Below are 18775 nucleotides of genomic sequence, written 5' to 3' on the forward strand. Positions count from 1 at the left end.
TAGTATTACCTCATCATGCATGCAAGCCAAGAGCTGAGCAGAGGTGAAGGCCTATTTCAACTTTCGTCTTACATTCTTGGCTGTCATAAGTAATTTATTCTGCATTTTATTTTTAAATGGGACATAAAGATTTGCATTCTTTGATAATATAAACAGTAAGAACAAGTTCAGATGCTAAAAACTACGGCCAGTGATTTTGTCAGTTATTTAGCATTGTAAATGGCTGTACAAAGAAACACATGAAGTACTCACACATAGTAGATTTGAAAGATGCAAACACCATCTTCAATTTTCATATTCAGCAAAATATGTTTTTAATCGCATCACTAGTCTCATAAAATAACCAAAAACCACAGTTGTTTTAAGAGGACAGTCAACACAAGCTGATTATGTCGATTGTTCTATTGACTGTACCTGTCTCATACCTTGGAGAGTCTTTTTTTTTTTTTCTTTTTTTTTTTTACATGATAGTCATGTTTTGCTTACACAGTGTACTGGTGTATTTATAATATCTGCCACATACAAATGTTCTACTATTTGAAAAAATAAAAAAAGTCATACTTCGATTTGCACATTTATGGATATGTACAGAAGCAGAAAATACTGGAATATATTTCTGTCTTTGAAAATTGCCATAGTCGTGCAAAATGTGGCTGAATACTTCCTTTAGAATGCATAGTGCTTCAAACTAAAATATTTGTTTTTACTTTCTCAGATCACATGGTTAGGTATGTTCACTGCGATCTAAGACTGCCTGGAGAATCAACAGAATGTGTTAATGCACCGCACCTTGGATTGAGGGAGTATAGCCAGCAATGTCAACAAATAATTTTTGGAAGCATAGGAAGACACCTGATTTGCACCACACACACCCAAGAGAAGGAGGAGAAAATCATGAAAGGTAAAGCAAACTAAAACCAAAAATCAAACACATTACGTGTTCTGCTTTCTTGTGTGCTTTCATCTCTCCCCAAGCTAGCTTAGCCTAAGAAATAAACAAGATAATGGTTATGAATCTTAACCAAATATTTTAGACATTCTATCCAAGAGAGCAAGACAGAATATAAATAAATCAAATAATTTCAATCTGAGTGGGATACGTATTTCCTAAGGCATCGAGCAGCTCTGTATTCAAATTTTCTTACAAATATGACAGCATTTAACAAAGATGAAAAAACAAAATTAGCACTTAAACATACAAGTCAGAAAGTCCTATGATAACGACCACTGCTGTGTGACTTTCAACAATGATTCCTCCTTGTGTCAAGAGAAATTAGATCAGAATGCATGGAATTCTTGAGATATAACATTGTAGAGATTTCCAATGCAAGCTTTGTAATATAAACAGTACAATGCGCTTTACTTAAGTGTATGAGCACAGAACCATAAAATAAGCAGCAGAATAAAGAGCAGAAGCTACTTAAAAGATATTATAACATTGCAATCTCTAGTTCCCTACTGGACCTTCCCAGGACCACTGGATACACTGCCTAAGGTGTAAGGATGTGGAAAAGCTCCATGAAGTGCTTTCTTAACACACCTTCACAGAGGTAAAATCCTCAAGGCAGAGCCTCTCATATCGTTGATGAACATGTGGATAGCATACATGCTGGGGTGATGGCAATGGTAGGGAGTGCTAGATGGGGGAGCTTGTGCGCACTACTCGTCCAGCTCCACCCATCAGTGATATATATCATCAAGTACTTTAAAGTGTGCTTCATTTACCTTTGACCTGAGATACAGCAAAACTGTGCCCTGGGTAGGTCCACTGAATGGACTTGGGAATTAATGCTTGTACAGGCTGGTAGCTGTTCAACACAAAGTGCCTGATTCACATAAGTAAATTTACACTTTTGTTTAAGTTTACTATTGCTAAGTATTCACAAACTATGATTTATTATTAACTTTATGACTGCAGAAATTCTGCAGTTGAGTAATTTGCACATAGAAAGATATGACAGGCCAATCATCTTAAGTGTGGAATTCTCTACCTCGGTTGCAGAGTCTCTGAAGTCGTAACGTTACTATCAAAACATAGTTTGTGAAACTAAAAAAAGTTAATTACGCAGAAGTGTAGGTTTACCTTTATCAGAAAGGTCCAAAGCTAGCTAGAAAGACTTGGAGCACTGGGGAAGTTTTTTTATGACTAACATGAATGGATTTTCCCCTTTCAGGTTACTTAGAGTACAAGCAACATTATGAGAAATAGAACAGTAACAAAAATCTTGAAAGCTAAGTCTACAAAGATTAAACTCTGAGTAATGCAATTTTGCAGTCCAAAGAAGAAAGCCACTCATATATTTGCTCTTACCTGAATGTTGATCTGCTTGTCCTGTAGAACTCTTTGCAGCTCCAATAAGCTGCCCTTCAGAGTTCGAAGCTTCACAGCGAGCTGCTCGGCCTCCTCCTTTGTCTGGGCTTTTCCCTCCATAAGCAAACTTTCATTGTGCACAGAGAGCTCTGAGAGTGTCACAACCTTTCGCTCTATTTCCAGCAGCATATTCTGCAGCAGCAAAAACAAAGAGGCACAGTCAAACATTGTCAAACAACTGGAAGCTTCAAGGCAGAGACAACTCGAACACCCCTGAATGCCTCAGCATCTATGCTCATCAGAATCCCCATTCCTGCTTATTGCTTTGGGTTCAGCAAGACTCCTCAGGCCCTGAGGACCAGTTCTGGGCACTCAATTATGGTACTTAGAGATTGTAAATAAGAGGCATGGCTGCACTGTTAACAGCAGCTGTTGCTATCAAGGGATAAGATGATGGTGGCTTATTTGATTCTCGCAGGAATGTAATGTAACATCCACAGCTAACAAAACAAAAGGTAGCTCTTGGGTAATCTGCAGTGCCCAGCACACTGTTTAACTGTTGAAATTTATGGACCTTCCTCCCAGCACTCGGACAGTGATAGTTCTCTGGACGCGCTACTGTTCTTGCTGTGTGTTCCTTCTGGTGGGCATGACAGGACACGTAGTCCCTTAGTTAATCCTCTTTAGATAGCAGAGCGACTTACAGAAGAAGATCTGTGGCTTATATAATTTTACAAAGCAAAGCACCCACAGTCACTTTATTTTGCCTCATAGCTTCGACAATGCTATGCCTGACTTAATAAGTAATGGGAAGAAACAGTATACACTATTTAACAAGCATGCTTCTCTTAAGTTCTAAATGACAACAAACACCAATTTCTCAAAGCAAACTTTGATTGCACTGTTCTTATGGTCACTTTAACAGAGGAGAAGGGTGCAAAAGCAATCAAAAAGGTCCAGAACTTTATGTTAAATCATTTAACATTATAAAATGAAAATGAATAACATCAAGTTGTACTCCCTTTAATAATATTTGAAAGGAAAACACAAACAAAATGTTTTCAACAAAAACTAAACACTTAATCACATGTTTTTGGAAATGAAAAAGTTTAACACCTGTTTAAACTCTGGAACCTCTTTAAATATTGAGGCTACTAATGATCACAAGTTACTGGAAACATGATACTACATACTTCTTCCCACTCTCAGAAATTCTGACTTTGCAGTTTAAAATGTGTGAAGCCTGGGTATGCATTGCACATACCTGCACCTATCCCCAACCTACCAGTTTTCTTTATGGAAATTCATCTTAAAATACTATTATGGCGCAGAGCTGGGCTGGGGAAGTTAAGCAGGAGGTGATAACAGGAGAAGATGTTATAGATTAAGAGTTCCAGAGTTACGAGTTTTGAGTAATATTTCCTTACTCTGATATGTGGCAATGCTGTACATTCACACTGTGGCACGGATTACAAATGCCCCAGAGGTAAAGGTTCTACATGGTGCATATAATAAAATCAAACTTTCATGGATATTGAATTTATTGATGCAATAAAATGCTCTATTCTAGGTTTCTGGGGACTAACATGGATTTTTCTGCTTACTGCTCAAAATTCTTATGTCACAGTAAATATCATACTCTTTTCCCTATGAAATTCCAACAGCTAAAATTTAACAAAGGGTGTAGGCTTTATCGCAGCAGGTAAAGGGAAGATGTGGTAAGCTCTTCATAACTCTGAATTTCAAACAAGGGTTTGAACGGGGGGGTTGAAAAACTCAGCCCACTCATAAGCAGATTATCAACTGAAGGAAACTGAGGTCAGAAGAGGTTAACTACGAAGGACTGCTTTTGAGTCCATTTCCAGTTATCCACATTTACTGACTATGTGACCTGTGGTTAACTCAACATCTGATAAAGTGGTCACATTTCGGCAAACCAACATATACTGTCATGCCGATTTTATAGACGGCACAGACATAAAAAAACAAAAGCCTTCCTACTAAGGCATTATAAATGGCAGAATCCATCAGCTAGCGTATTGTTATAACAATGCTAAAGAAAGTTCAATCTATATGCCACAGTTCTGAAATGTCACTCATATCCTTGGTTCACTCAGTGCAAGATGTTAAGCCACTAATTACATCCAGATTATGCAAAGTTTATACAGTTCTAGAAGCATGCAGATAAAGGAAAAATGTGGTAAGAGAGATCTCCTACTTGATAGGAAAGTCAAATTATACGGAATAAAAGATGCGTCTGAAGGGGCGGAGCTTGACTGCCTAAGATGGCGGCCGCTTAGAGCTGGAGCTCCGAGTCGGCCCGCCTAGAATCCTGATAATCCCAGGCTGTTGGGGGGCCCCCACAGCACGCAGAGCAGATGGGGACCCATTAGCCAGAGGAGACCCGGGAGATGGAGTCTCTAGAGGAGTCGGGTGCTGCCGTGGGCGGCGTGGACTGGGCGGGCACCCCGCCCTGACTCCTGTGTGGGCCACGGGACAGAGGGGCAGCTGCCGACGCGGAATCACTGGCGGTGCACATGTGTGCCGCTGAGCTCAGCGACCACCTGGGAGCTGCGGTGGAGCAGTGGGGAACAGTGCGCAGCCCCCGGCTGCGATTTTGGAGGCGCTGGTGGTGAGACCCAAATGATACCCGGCGGGCCCCCGGGACTCCGGAAGCCATTGCAGACGCCGCAAGCTGAGCGGGTGCATCTAAGACTGGCACGGCTCGGGTGGGAGATGCACTGTGCCGCTCTGTGCACAGCGAAAGAGGCACTGGCAGAGCGGCCCAGATAGAATACATATATTAAGCACTGGCGATGCTGCAGCAGAAGGCGGCCCCTGACAGGAGCGGAAGCGAGGAGTGAGGGGAGCCTGAGCTGAGGTGAGGTGAGGAGACAGTGAGGTGGTCGAGGGAGACCCATGGATTCTGGGGCCCCGGCACAGGCGGGTCCTGGAGGGCCCCCCAAGGAGTGTGAACAGTGGGGATGCCATGCCCCACCCTACCCTACAGACGTTGGAGGGACTCATCTGGGGGTACCTGAAGTGGAGCCTGGGCTGTGGATGCCCCCATAGCATCCCCTGCATGGCGGGCAGTCCTGTCCAGGTGAAGATAGGAGATGCTGGGGCAGGAATTGCTGGGATGGTGCAGACCTGACCCTCATGTGAAGAATTGACTGGGGGAACTACTTCGCTGTGCACAGGAGTTTGCGAGCGGAGGGCCGCCGGTGTTCTACGCTGTGAGGCTCACCCACACTGCTGGACATTGGGCGGACTTGGATCCCAGCTGCTCCCAGAGCCTATCTGACTATGGGAAAACTCAGGCACAAAATACAGGGAACGCCCCAAGCGGAGCAGGGGCATGTCCGCCGGTTGGCCAGTGATGAACCGGAGGAGGGTGCAGCACCCACCATGATGCAGGATACCCTGAATAAGATCCTTGGGGCAATTGAAGACACCAAACTAACTCTGAGTCAGGAAATTGGGAAGGTTTCCTCTGAACTAAGTCACTTACGCACTGATCACCACAAACTGGCAGACAGGGTAGAAGCTACTGAAACATCCCTGAAGGAGCTGCAGCCCATACACAGGGCCCTCCGGGCTCAGTTCACCTGCCTATCTGAGCGGGTTCAGGTGTTGGAGCGTCGTGCGGAGGACGTGGAGGGCCGCAGCCGGTGCAATAACATACGAATTGTAGGACTGCCAGAAGGCATTGAGGGCACTGATGCAGTGGCCTACTTAGAAACTTGGCTGTGCACCATTATGAATGAATGCCCCTCACGCCCTTCTTTGCTCTGGAGAGGGCGCACCAAGTCCCGAGTCGTAGGTCAGAGCCGGGAACACCGCCCCGACAGATAGTGGCAAAGATTCTACAGACTGCCCGCGAGAAGGGCCCCTTCCAGGTGGAGGGTAGCCGTGCCACCTTTTTCCCAGACTTTACACTGGCGGTCCAAACTTGACGTGCCACCTTCCTGGAGGTGAAGCGGGCCCTGCGGGAAGAGGGGCTCGGTTATTCCTTGCTGTTCCCATCTAAATTGAAGATTATGCTAGATGGCGCCACACACTTCTTCCAGGAACCTGATGAGGTGTGGACATGGCTGGAGTCCTACCGTGCGGGCCCTACACACCCCAAATAAGTGGATCGCAAACAACCTCAATGTTGTGGCAAGAGACGGCAAACCAAAGACTCTCTGGGCGACCGCCAGCTGACAAAGCCCACAAGCCAACAGGTGCCTCAGGGGAAGAGAGCCGCGCTGCGGACGGTGGCATCCATGACGGAGGCAAGAAGCTCTGAGGATGGCCAGAGATCGGAGCCTGAATCATTGAACGGAGAAGACTCCACGGATGTAGAATCAATGCCCAGTGTGGCGGAGGGTCTCCACCACGTGACGCCACAGACATCAGACGACATCGTTTAAGATCGGTGGTCCTACATACTCTCATCTCTGTTGCTCCTAACCGGCTCAGTGGTGGGACAGCGGGGGCACTGGTAGACCGCTTTTGTGCTCTGTGCCCCCCCCACATCACCCACCGAACGATCCAGTCGGATGATTTGGGCGGGCAGCAGTTGCTTGTCTGCTCTTGGGACGGGGAGATGGGGAATGTTAATATTGTCTGTTTTAGCCTGTGGTCCCTTAGCCATGTGTGATGTGCCACTGCATTGGTCATTGGGGAGCTGCGTGGGAGGGAGGTATGAGCTCCCTGACGGACCTCTTGGAAGATATGGCTACAACACGTCCTTTTTCTAAAATACTGCCTTGGAATGTCAGGGGTATGGGTTCGATTGCGAAATGTCACAAGATACTTTCCTATATGAAGCGCAGGGGGGTACAGATTGCCATGTTGCAGGAAACTCACCTCACCCAGGTGGAAGCAGACTGCGTACGTCGGCGCTGGCGGGGGCAGCAGTTTGCAACCATGTACTGGGCCTATGCAAGAGGGGTGGTGGTATGGGTGAGAGCAGGGGTCCCCTTTGAGCCCATCAATATTGAAAAAGATAAAGAGGGTCGATATATTTTAGTGAAGAGGCGACTGTATGGCAGACCGCTGGTCCTGGGCAGTATATACGCCCCGATCGGGACCAGCTTCAGTTCCTACACACATTATCTGCTCGGCTGGCACGTTTTGTTAATGTTCCGTTCCTACTTGGGGGGGACTTCAGTGGGGTACTGGACCCTGACTTGGACCGTTCAACCGCCCCGTTGCGAGGGGCAGCTGCTGTCAGAGTGGCCAAGGGCATGTCTACCTGGATTTCACATTGGGACCTGGTAGATATCTGGCACCTCCAGAACCCACTTGGCGTAGACTACTCATACTATTCCCACCTCTAGCATGTGCACACTAGAATAGATTTTCTGCTCAACCTCTCTGAGTGATTTGGCAACGTACTCTGAATACTTGGGCAGGACTGTATATGATCATAGTGTGCTGTTGATCCATCTAACCACGATGGAGACTCGCCAGCCCATTCCGATGTGGCGCTTGCACTCAACAGCATTGGAGGATGATGTATTCCGCACAGCACTACTCAATAGGTTGTCGGAATATTTGACATTGAACCCGGCTCGGCGACCAGTAGGGGCATTGAATGGGAGGCCTAAAAGGTAGTGGTGCAGGCCATTGCCTTCAGCAGACGGAGGGCATCCGCCGGGACCTTGGACACTTAGAGGACGATTTACATAGAAGCGACAATGACCTAGATGGTTCACCAGAGGCACAGGCAAATCTGCTGGAGCTCAGGGAGAAATACTCATCGGCGCTAGAATGTCTTAGATGTCATGACTACAGGACCTATCTGGCCAAAGTACACAATGAGGAGGGGAGGGCTGGGAGGCTACTGGCGTGGCTGTTTCGTCCGGAGACTGGAGGGAGACCGATCACCCACCTATTGACTAGGGAGGGAAATGTTATTTACACACCTACTCAGATCAATGCTGAATTCACAGCTTACTATAAATCCTTGTACAACTCCATTCATGTGGACTCAGCTACCATAAGGGATGGCTTTCTATCTGCACTGCCTCAGACTGTTCTGACTGACGAGGATAGGGATGACTTGGCTGTACAGATCTCCGTAGGGGAGATTAAGGCAGCCATTAAAACGCTAGCAGCGGGTAAGACTTCGGATGCTGACGGCTTGCCCTCTGAGCTCTATAGACTGGGATGTGATGTCCTAGCCCCTAGATTGGCAGAGATGTATGCCGAAGCCCATGAGACCAAACTGTTGCCGGCCACAACCAGAGAGGCTATATTGATCCCATTACCCAAGACTGCGCAGGTTGACAGGCGGGTTACTAACTTCAGGCCTCTGTCCATGCTCAACACTGACTTCAAGATCCTTAGCAAAGCTCTTGCCGCATGACTGCTGCCCCACATGAGCGCTCTCATACAGGGGGACCAGTGCGGGTTAATTCCTACCCGCAGCACCTCCGAATAATCTCCATAGGTTATATTCCCTGATCTACGATGATGCTCACACCCGCTTCCGGCAGAAATGATCGTGTTAGTGGATTTTGAAAACGCCATTGACACGCTGAGCTGGGAATTTTTGGATGCCACTATGGAGCGGCTGGGCTTGGGCGGGACCTGGGGTGCCTGGGTTAGGCTACTTTACACACAACCCCCGGCCCGGGTCAGGACAGGACGAACGTTCTCCTGCAGCTATGGTATACATAGAGGAACTCAGCAGGGATGCCCTCTATCCCCTTGCTATTCGCCATTGCCATAGAACCCGTGGCGGCAGAGTCTGAGATAAGGCCCAAGAATGGGGCATATGTCAATGGGGAAGTTTCCATATAGTCTCCCTGTATGCAGATGATCTACTTATCTACCTCCACAATGGACTAGAATCCCTACCCCAAGCGTTCCAGCTGTTAGATGAGTTTGGGGCCTGTTCTGGTCTCAATAAGACATGTCTTCCCGGCGGTCCATGGATCGAGACGGCCGCTTTCTTGTCCGGAGGAAGTTTCCTGGGGGCCACATAACCTTCCGTTATCTGGGCATACGGATCTATCATGAGACGCGGGCAACTTGGGTCCAGCAATTAGGGCTTTGCGGACCAATGTCACTTTCTGGCGCTCCCTGCGCTTGCCGACTATGGCCCATGTATCTCTTATCAAGATGGTCATGCTGCCCAGATTGCTATATTACTTTGCTAATTTGCCTATCACCCTTCCATCCTCCTGGTTTCGACTAAGTAGGGTTGTGGGAAAATAACAGGTAGTTCAATAGACATGATTAAGGTGGAGCTGGAGGAACACCTTACGGGGGGAATTTGGGGTTGGTGCGAAGGACAATTCTATCCTTATAAACCTGGAAGAAAGGTTCTTTTAAGATTAATACCTGCAGCTCACTGACAGTCCTAAGTGAAGTGACAGCAACTAAGAATGCCACTTTTGAATAAAGAAACTTAAGGGGCAGGAGTGGTGGGCTCAAACAGAGGACACATGAGTCTTGTCTGTACGATGTTGAGATGCTATGCCGGGGTTGGTGGAATCTAAGGGGGAATGATTGGTGGAATCTAAGGGGGAATTACTTTTTTGATCTCCTCCATAAAAGGCTTAGTGACTGGAATTCTGAAGAGAGAAATATGATGTCCGTTCTGAATGTAGGCGTCCACATGAGCTAGATGTAGCCATATGGAGGTGAAGGCTAGGCCAGAACTTTGCAAATGAAACAATCAGCAGACAATGTCCAGCACTTTGCCCGTTGAGGGAACAATATGTGTTGAGTGACAATAGCAGACAAACCTCTTACACTTGGCTGCATAGCATGCAAGGGTGGTGTGTCTGTATGCTTCTCTGAGAATGTTCTCAGGTGGAACAATAAGGTATCTAAATTCAATGACCTCAGGAGCCAGATCGCAAGACTGAGCGACCTAGGGTCTGGGGCTTGATTTTCTCATGGTTCTGCGTGGAAAAAGTCTGGCCTGACGGGGAGAATCTTGTGCGGAACCTGAGGGAGTTCAAGCAGCATTGTGACCCAGGGTTGGTGGTCCCATATGGGAGTAACCAGGATGAGGGTAAAATATGTCTGCTGGAACCTCTGAACTACTGGGAGAGGCAGAAAAGCACAGGAAAATATCCCCGACCAACCTATCCATAGTGCATTGCTTTGGATTGCAGGTGTGGGAACCTAGAGGCGAAGTCTGGGAATTTGGCATTTTCTGCTGTGGCAAAATGGTCTATTTATGGGAAGCCTCAATGCCAGAAGTACTTGCGGAGGACTTGTGGATGGAGTTTCCACTTGTTGCCACATCCTGTAAGGAGGTCTGCAAGGTTGCTGTCCATTACAGGAAGGTATTTTGCTAGCAGATGGACTTTGTGGCAGAGAGTCCACCTCCAAATGCTCTGGGCTAGCTGCAAGAGTTGGGTAGACCAGGTGTCCCCATGTTTCTGAAGGAAATATATTGTTGTCATGTTGTCCGTCCGGACGACAACAAAACTGCCTGTCAGTTGAAGAAGGAAAGCCTACAATTCTAGATGAACGACTATAAAACCAAGGTGGTTGATGCAGAGAATAACACACAAAAGGAGAGCACTGGGAGTGTTGCTAACCCACACCAACTCCCAAAGGAAACTATATCATCACTAAAGGTGTGGGGTAGTAGGAACTGAGGGTGGGCCTAGGTCGATTAACCCAGTGCACCGTGTTGGAGTCACTTAAGACTCTGAAGTGGGGAAGTCATGGTGGGAAAGTATCCACGTAGGAGGGTGCTATGTAGTTCTACAAGTGGAAGGGGGAGTTCCCTTACGGACTAGGTGGTCTCACACACATAATAGTGTCTTGCTTCATCATTTGACCACCTAGCCCCACCCAAGTAAGATGATACTACTTGGGCGGACTCAACCTCTTGGTTAAAAGAACCAGAGGGAGTGCTGAAATTAGACTTACTGGATAATTACAGAGATCCAGATGGGGTGAGAAATAAAATTACCAAGCAAGTCACCAATTGCTACTGCTAGGTTTAATGGGGGTGTATGCTGGTAAGGTTAAGAACATAGGGGAACAGAAGGCTCATTAGAGGATAATGTCTCTAAGAGTCTAAAAAGGAATACGTATGACCATGATGCAGAGAACCTGGTGTTTGGGCTCCCACTGGCTCTGGACAGTCAGATCCTGTAGGTGTGTGTCCCACCCCGTAAGGGAGGCTTCCCTTGGTACTCTGAGGAATCGGGTCAAGAAAAGGCCACCCCAGTAAGAAGTTGCTGGTGTGCCACCACTGTAGAGAGCAACAATTGCGGCAAACGAATAACACTAGATCATCCCAATGACCCTCTGCTTGAGACCACAGTTGCACCAGGCATTCCTGCAATGGACACTTGTGCAGTCTTGCATAGCAATGCAGGAGGCCGCTATCAAGATGGCGCATGACTGTCATGACCAAGACCTGAGAGTCCAGTAGGAAAAGAGGGTGTAATGCTTGAAAAGACTGGATTCTGACTGGGTTCTGATAGGCTATGCCAACATCTGAGTTGAGAATTGCCCCTGGGTTGAGTTGTATCTGGAGGGTGAGTTGGTGGAATTTTGTGGCACTGATGGTAAACTACAGGTGAGGTTTATTGTGTACTGTATTTGCAGAATTGCTGATGGGTTGCACTTACTATCAGCCAGCTGTCCAGATAGCAGAAGACATGAACGCCCAGTCTGTGCAAATGAGCAGCCACCACCGTAAGACACCTGGTGAACACACATGGTGCAGTGGCAACTCCGAAAGGGAGCACTTTGAACCAGTAATGCTTTGTCTTGACCATAAATCGGAGATATCGCTGCTGCGCTGGTTACATTGGTATGTGGAAATAAGCATCTTTCAGGCTGAGGGTGGTCATTAATTTGCTCTCTTGCAGAAGTGGTATAACATCCTGAAGAGTGACCATTTGAAAGTGCTCTGATAGGATGTATTCGAAGAGGGGCCTGAGGTCCAGAATGGGTCTGAAGGACCCATTCTTTTTGGGAATTAGGAAGTACAGAGAGTATACTACCATGCATTATTGATGAAGGGAACTGGGTTCTATCGCCCCTTTCAGCAGCAGTGTTTGGACCTCTTCCTTGAGTGTTCCAGGGAGAGTTTGTGTTTGCAAGGTAGATTGATAGGAGGCATGGGTATGAGCTCCAGGTAATAACCACGGTAAATAATGTCCAAAACCCACTGATTGGAGGTGACATTCCACCACGTAGGAAAGAACTGTTGAAGACGCCCCCGACATGGGTGTGTAGTCAGGGTTTGGTGGTAGTCGCAGCTCCTTCGTTGGAGCCACCTTTAGAAATTCTGCCTTTAGAATTGCTGCCTCTGTAAAATCCGCTGCGAGGCCTCTGGGAGAGGGCTGTTGGGCATTTGGACATTGGTATGATGAGGAGCCATCAAAGGAACTATACTTTAAGCCTCCACGGTAGGGTGAGACGAAAGGAGTCAGTGTTTGAAGTGCATCCATAGCCTTTGCCATCTCTGTCTCTTTTTAAATTTTTACTAACGTTTGGTCTAACTGGAGACTCGAATAGTTGCTGACCACCAAACAGCATGTGAAGCATGTCCTGTTGAAAGCCAGAAATACAGATCCAGGGCTGCCTGCACAGAAGGAGGCTAGAGTTTACTCCACTGGCTGCCGTGTCAGTGGCATCTAAAGGACAGCACATAGGGATGTTAGAGATCTGTTTCCCCTCTGAGACAATCTCATACCCTCTTTTCCTGTGCTCTTCTGGGAGATGCTGGAGGTGCTCCTCCATTTTGTCCCAGTGTAGCCTAATGGAATTAGCAATGCACCAATGACTGGCTAATTGCACGACTACCCTTTTCCCCATAGCGTCTATATGCTTGCTCTCCTTGTCTAGTGGAGGGGCATCAGCAGCAAGTAAGAGTTGGCCCTCTTAGGGACTGTAGTGACACCCCGGGGGTCTGCTGGGAATTGCCCATAAATGTAAATAAATGGGGTCAGTAGGGGAAACCTTATTCTTTTTGTCTACCCTGCGAGTTATAACCTTAGCACTAATGGATTCTAGAAATGTGTCCATCATGTGGCAAACCATTCCTTTGAGCGTAGGAAGGTATTGAGTGGAGTGGCGTGTCGACAACAGGTTTTTCAAGAGGAAGTCCTTTTCCTAATGCTCCGTTTAAAGATCCACCTTATGGAAGGAGGCAGCCCTATCAATAAGTTCCTAAGAGGATGTGGAATCATCCGGCTGGGAGGGGGGGCAGGGTGTTTGCTGGAGTCTGTATCCCCTGGTGGGTCTGCATATAGGAGTCCCAATGTGTCACCCTGCAGAGGAGTGTCAAATATGTCTACCCGTTATGACCACCTGTGTCAGAATGAGAAGGACCCCTGAGGTGTAATGTCAAGGGGATTCCTTGGTAAAGCAGGTGGGGAAGGTGAAGGTTGTGTAAGAGGGTTGGGTGATGTATATGTGAAGGGTAAGGGGATAGTAGCCTTCTCTGCCATCTTGTGTTGCTTTGGTGAGGTTGGAATGTCCACGGCCTCCTCAAAGGATAGCTGATGTTTAGAGGATTGAGCAGCTGTAGTCCCCGTAGGGTATGGATGACCAAGTTATGGTGTCAAGCATCGATCTCCTCTGAAGTTTGTGGAGAACTGGTTCCATAGTGCTGGAGCTGAGTTCGGACTTGCTGATCGATGTTGAGGGTTTCAGCTCCCAAGGTGGCTTTGGTGCTAATGGTCAGGTAGGTGCCTAAGTGGAGGCACAGGTGTGGTTGGTGCTGAGAAGGCAGGTATCACTAATTTCTTTAGCACCGATCTGAAGTTGCGTGGTACATCCGAAGTTCACTGTTGGTGCCGACCATCTCCAAAATACAGTGAGGGCCCAGTGGCTTGTCTCTGGCAATCCAGAGTGGATGAATGCCCCTTTGCAGAGGGCTGCTCTGCTTGAGGGTGGTGACGAGGCTAGAGAGGGTACCGTATTTACTAACTGCTAAGATGGTAGAAGGTCCTCGATCTCCAGATCGCAGCCAGAGACACAGACTCATCAATCGACAAATTTATACATAAAATATATCACATGGCATAAAGCCTGGCTAGAATGGGGCTCATTAATTCTTGCATCTGGCCTGGTTATTCTGAAATCTATGGATATACTGAGAACAGTTCATATCAGCGATACAGGGATTAAGGGGTATGTAAAAGAAGTTGCTAAACAATATAGGAAACATATTGCTTTAGCACTACTGTTATGCCAACTTATAGTAGCCATGAACTTGGGACGCTGCACAAATCCCACACTGGGTGGTCGGCTGAAGGACCTTTCACAATATACTGTATTCAATGAGGTATATGTCACACTATTATAGTGCAAATTCAGACTAAATGACATTTGAGGCCCCTACAGAAAATACTCAGCTGACCGAGAAACTGAAGTATCAACAGCTGAAGAAGAAAATTGTAATATGGAGTAATTAGCCATATGTTGTTTGAGAAAGTGGATTACTAGTTGGGGTGTTTGTGTGACCTCACCAGGTAATAATGTCACTATTCCATATCAGGTCCAGTTGCATTAATTTAATTTAAACCCTAGCTCAGTCCTGGGTGGCTGTGGCACACAGCATTCAGGCGTAACTCGAAGGAACAAGTGTAAAGCATTTATCAATACCAAAACAGTTAATACATCTGGAACTCAACAAAAACCTCATTCTAGTTTATGAAAATAGTATAGATTTTACTGAGCAAATAGACATAAAAATGACAAAAGTTGTATCAGGGGAACCGGAGATATGATTTTTAGAACGTTCTGAGTTTTTGGGCACCAAAAATTGCAAAGTTCCAACTGAGGGTATCTGGTGGTGCTAGGGAGGGTCAAAGTAAAACGTGCGGGGAGTACACAGCAACAGGGACTTAAGGCCTGTCGGAAGTTGGCTCTGTATATACTATCTCAAAGTGAGAGATAGTGTGCACAGAGTCCAAGGGTTCCCCTTAGAGGTTGATAGTGGCAAAATTAGATGATACTAATGCGCTATTTTGTGGTAGTGTGGTCGAGCAGTAGACTTACAGAGGGTAGTGTTAAGCATTTGTTGTGCACACACAGGCAATAAATGAGGAACACACACTCAAAGACTTAACTACAGGCCAATAGGTTTTTAAATGGAAACATATATTTTCTTAATTTATCTTTAGAACCACAAGATTCAAATGTAAGGTAAGTACCTAAAATGCAAGGTACTTCACACAGGTAAGTATAGAACTTTGATTTAAAACAGTAGTACACACAGTTTTGGTTAAAATGGTAAATAGCTATTTTAAAAGTGGACAGAGTGCAAAAATCAACATTTCTGGGGAGGTAAGTTTTGGTTAGTTTCTCAGGTGAGTAAAGCACTTACACAGTCAGTCTCCTGGGCATAGGCAACCCACTGTTGGGGGTTCAAGGCAACCCCAAAGCCACAGCACCAGCAACACAGGGCCAGTCAGGTGCAGAGGTCAAAGTAGGGCCCAAAACACATAGGTACCTATGGAGAACAGGGGTGCTCCGGTTTCAGTCTGCTAGCAGGTAAGTACCTGCGACCTCAGGGAGCAGACCAGGGGGGTTTTGTAGAGAACTGGGGGGGGGGACACACACAAGCACACAAAACATACCCTCAGTGGCACAGGGGAGGCCGGGTGCAGTGTGCAAAGTAAGCGTTGGGTTTGCTGTAGAAATCAATGGAGGGATCCACGGGTCACTCTGGCGATGCAGGCAGGGCACTGGGGGGCTTCTCGGGCCAGCCACTGACTGGGCTAGGATGAGGGCCGCCTGCTGGTCACTCCTGCATTGGTAGGTGGTTCTTCTCAGTCCTGGGGGCTGCAGGTGCAGTGCTTGGTCCAGGCATCGGATTCCTTTGTTACCAGGCAGTCACGGTCAGGGGGAGCCTCTGGATCCTCTATGCAGCCGTCCCTGTGGGGGTGCAGGGATGTCAACTCAGCGTGTCCACGTCATTGGAGTCGCCTGGGAGTCATTTCTGCAGTGTTGGTTGTCCTGGAGTCAAGCCGGGGGCATTGGGTGCAGAGTGTGAAGTCTCACGCTTCTGGCGGGAAGTGAGAGTCTTTTAAAGTTGCTTCTTTGTTGCAAGTTTGTTGCTGTTTCTGAACAGTGCCGCTGTTCTCGAAAGGTTCTTGGTCCTTTGGGTGCAGGGCAGTCCTCTTGAGTCCTCAGAGGTAGCTGGTCCCGCTGGAAGCGTCGCTGTGCAAGTTCTTTGAATCTGGAGACAGGCCGGTAGGACTGGGGCCAAGTCATCTGTTGTCTCCCTCATCTCTGCGGGGCTTTCAGGCCAGAAGTCCTTTTTCTTGTTGTAGGTTGCAGGAATCTGATTTCCTGGGTTCAGGGTCGCCCCTAAATACTTAATTTAGGAGGGTGTTTAGGTCTGGGGAGCAGTAGCCAATGACTACTGTCCTGATCGGTGGCTACAACCTCTTTGTGCCTCCTCCCTGTGGAGAGGGGGGGGGCACATCCCTAATCCTATTGGGGGGAATTCTCCAAAACAAGATTGAGGATTTCCTAATGCATGGGTCACCTCAGCTCAGTAAACCTTAGGGGCTGTCCTGGCTGGAGGATGACTCCTCCTTGTTTTTCTCATTATCTCCTACAGACTTGCGCCTCAAGTGGAGGCTGTGTCCGGGGGGTGGGCATCTCCACTAGCTGGAGTTCCCTTGGGCATTGTAACACAAAGTCTGAGCCTTTCAGGTTCACTGCTAGGTGTTATAGTTCCTGCAGGTGAGAGGTGTGAAGCCCCTCCACCCAGTACAGGCTTTGTTTCTGGCCCTAGAGAGCACAAAGGCCCTCACCCCAGGGGGTCAGAAACTCATCTCAGTAGCAGGCTGGCACAGACTTGTCAGTCCTGCACTGAAGGATTGAGTAAAATACAGGGGGCATCTCTAAGATGCCCTCTGTGTGCATTTTTTAATAAATCCAGCACTGTCATCAGTGTGGGTTTATTATTCTGAGAAGTTTAATATCAAACTTCTTGGTATTAGGTGTAGCCATTATAGAGCTGTGGAGTTCGTTTTGACAAACTCCCAGACCATATACTTATTATGGCCACACTGTACTTACAATGTCTAAGAATAGACTTAGGGGGTCATTCCGACCCTGGCGGTCCACGGAGGAAGCACCGCCAACAGGCTGGCGGTGCTTCAGGGGCAATTCTGACCGCCGGTTTTCCCCTGCCCCAGGGAATCCTCCACGGCGGCGCTGCAAGCAGCGCCGCCATGGGGATTCCGACCCCCTTCCCGCCATCCTGTTTCTGGCGGTTTTCACCGCCAGAAACAGGATGGCGGGAACGGGTGTCGTGGGGCCCCTGGTGCCCATGTCACTGGCATGGGCACTGCAGGGGCACCCTAAGAGGGCCCCATTAAGATTTTCAGTGTCTGCAATCTGCACCCGTCGCACACCAGCAACTCCGCCGGCTCCATTCGGAGCCGGCTTCATCGTTGCTGGTGCTTTCCCGCTGGGCAGGCGGGCGGCCTTTTGGCGGTCGCCCGCCAGCCCAGCGGGAAAGTCAAAATGACCGCCACGGTCATTTGACCGCGGAACGGTCTTTTGGCGGTCAACGCCTGGCGGGCGGCGCCCGCCGCCCGCCGGGGTAGGAATGACCCCCTTAGACACTGTAGGGGCATATTGCTCATGCAGCCATGCCCTCACCTGTGGTATAGTGCACCCTGCCTTAGAGCTGTAAGGCCTGCTAGAGGGGTGACTTACCTATGCCACAAGCAGTCTTTTGTGTGCATGGCATCCTGAGGGGAATGCCATGTCGACTTTGCCTTTTTCTCCCCACCAACACACACAATCTGCAATGGCAGTGTGCATGTGTTCAGTGAGGGGTCCCTTATGGTGGCATAACACATGCCGCAGCCCTTAGGGACCTTCCCTGGTCACAGGGCCCCTTGGAACCACTGGTACCTTTTACAAGGGACTTATCCGTGTGCCAGGGGTGTGCCAATTGTGGAAACAATGGTACATTTTTAGTGAAAGAACACTGGTGCTGGGGCCTGGGTATCAGGGTCCCAGCACACTTCTTAGTCAAGTCAGCATCAATATCAGGCAAAAAGTGGGGGGGGGTAACTGCAACAGGAAGCCATTTTCCTACAGGACCTGATTTAAAGTTTGGCAAAGGGGGTTACTCCATCACAAACGTGATGGATATCCTGTCCGCCGTATTACAATCCCATGCCTGTGGAGATCACAATATGGCAGACAAGATACCGGTCACGTTTGTGACAGAGTAACATGTCCGACGAACTCTAAATCAGGCCCTTTGTCTTTATTTATGGAGGAATTTTCTCATCAGCAAGGCGGGCTGCTGGCTGGACCCAACATCAGGACAATGATGGCTTTTTGCTCTGCATTGATCCACAGTGAAATCCTCCACATTGGGACTTAGAAACTTTTACAGACGTCAAACTGCTTTTAGCAGAGCAAACTAGCAAATTGATTCAGATCAGCAATGTGAAATCAGCAGCTGCGGTTAAGTCTGGTTCATTTAGAAAAAAAATAAGAAAA

The 18775-nt window shown here is 47.7% G+C and overlaps 1 protein-coding gene across 2 annotated transcripts in view; it reads right to left on the reverse strand.

Moving 5' to 3' along the window:
* SYNE1 (spectrin repeat containing nuclear envelope protein 1) overlaps positions 1-18775 on the reverse strand; it is a 1478055-nt gene that overhangs the window by 433214 nt on the left and 1026066 nt on the right. Inside the window, exons 97-98 of one of the 2 annotated variants that reach the window (XM_069234720.1) lie at positions 2312-2503; positions 938-985 (exon numbers count right to left, since the gene is read on the reverse strand). In XM_069234720.1, the coding sequence (XP_069090821.1) occupies positions 938-985; positions 2312-2503 (240 nt within the window). The remainder of the gene's footprint in view (positions 1-937; positions 986-2311; positions 2504-18775) is intronic. The other variant, XM_069234721.1, reaches the window with a different exon arrangement.

This window comes from Pleurodeles waltl, chromosome 5, assembly GCF_031143425.1.
Source record: "Pleurodeles waltl isolate 20211129_DDA chromosome 5, aPleWal1.hap1.20221129, whole genome shotgun sequence".
Lineage (NCBI taxonomy): Eukaryota > Metazoa > Chordata > Amphibia > Caudata > Salamandridae > Pleurodeles > Pleurodeles waltl.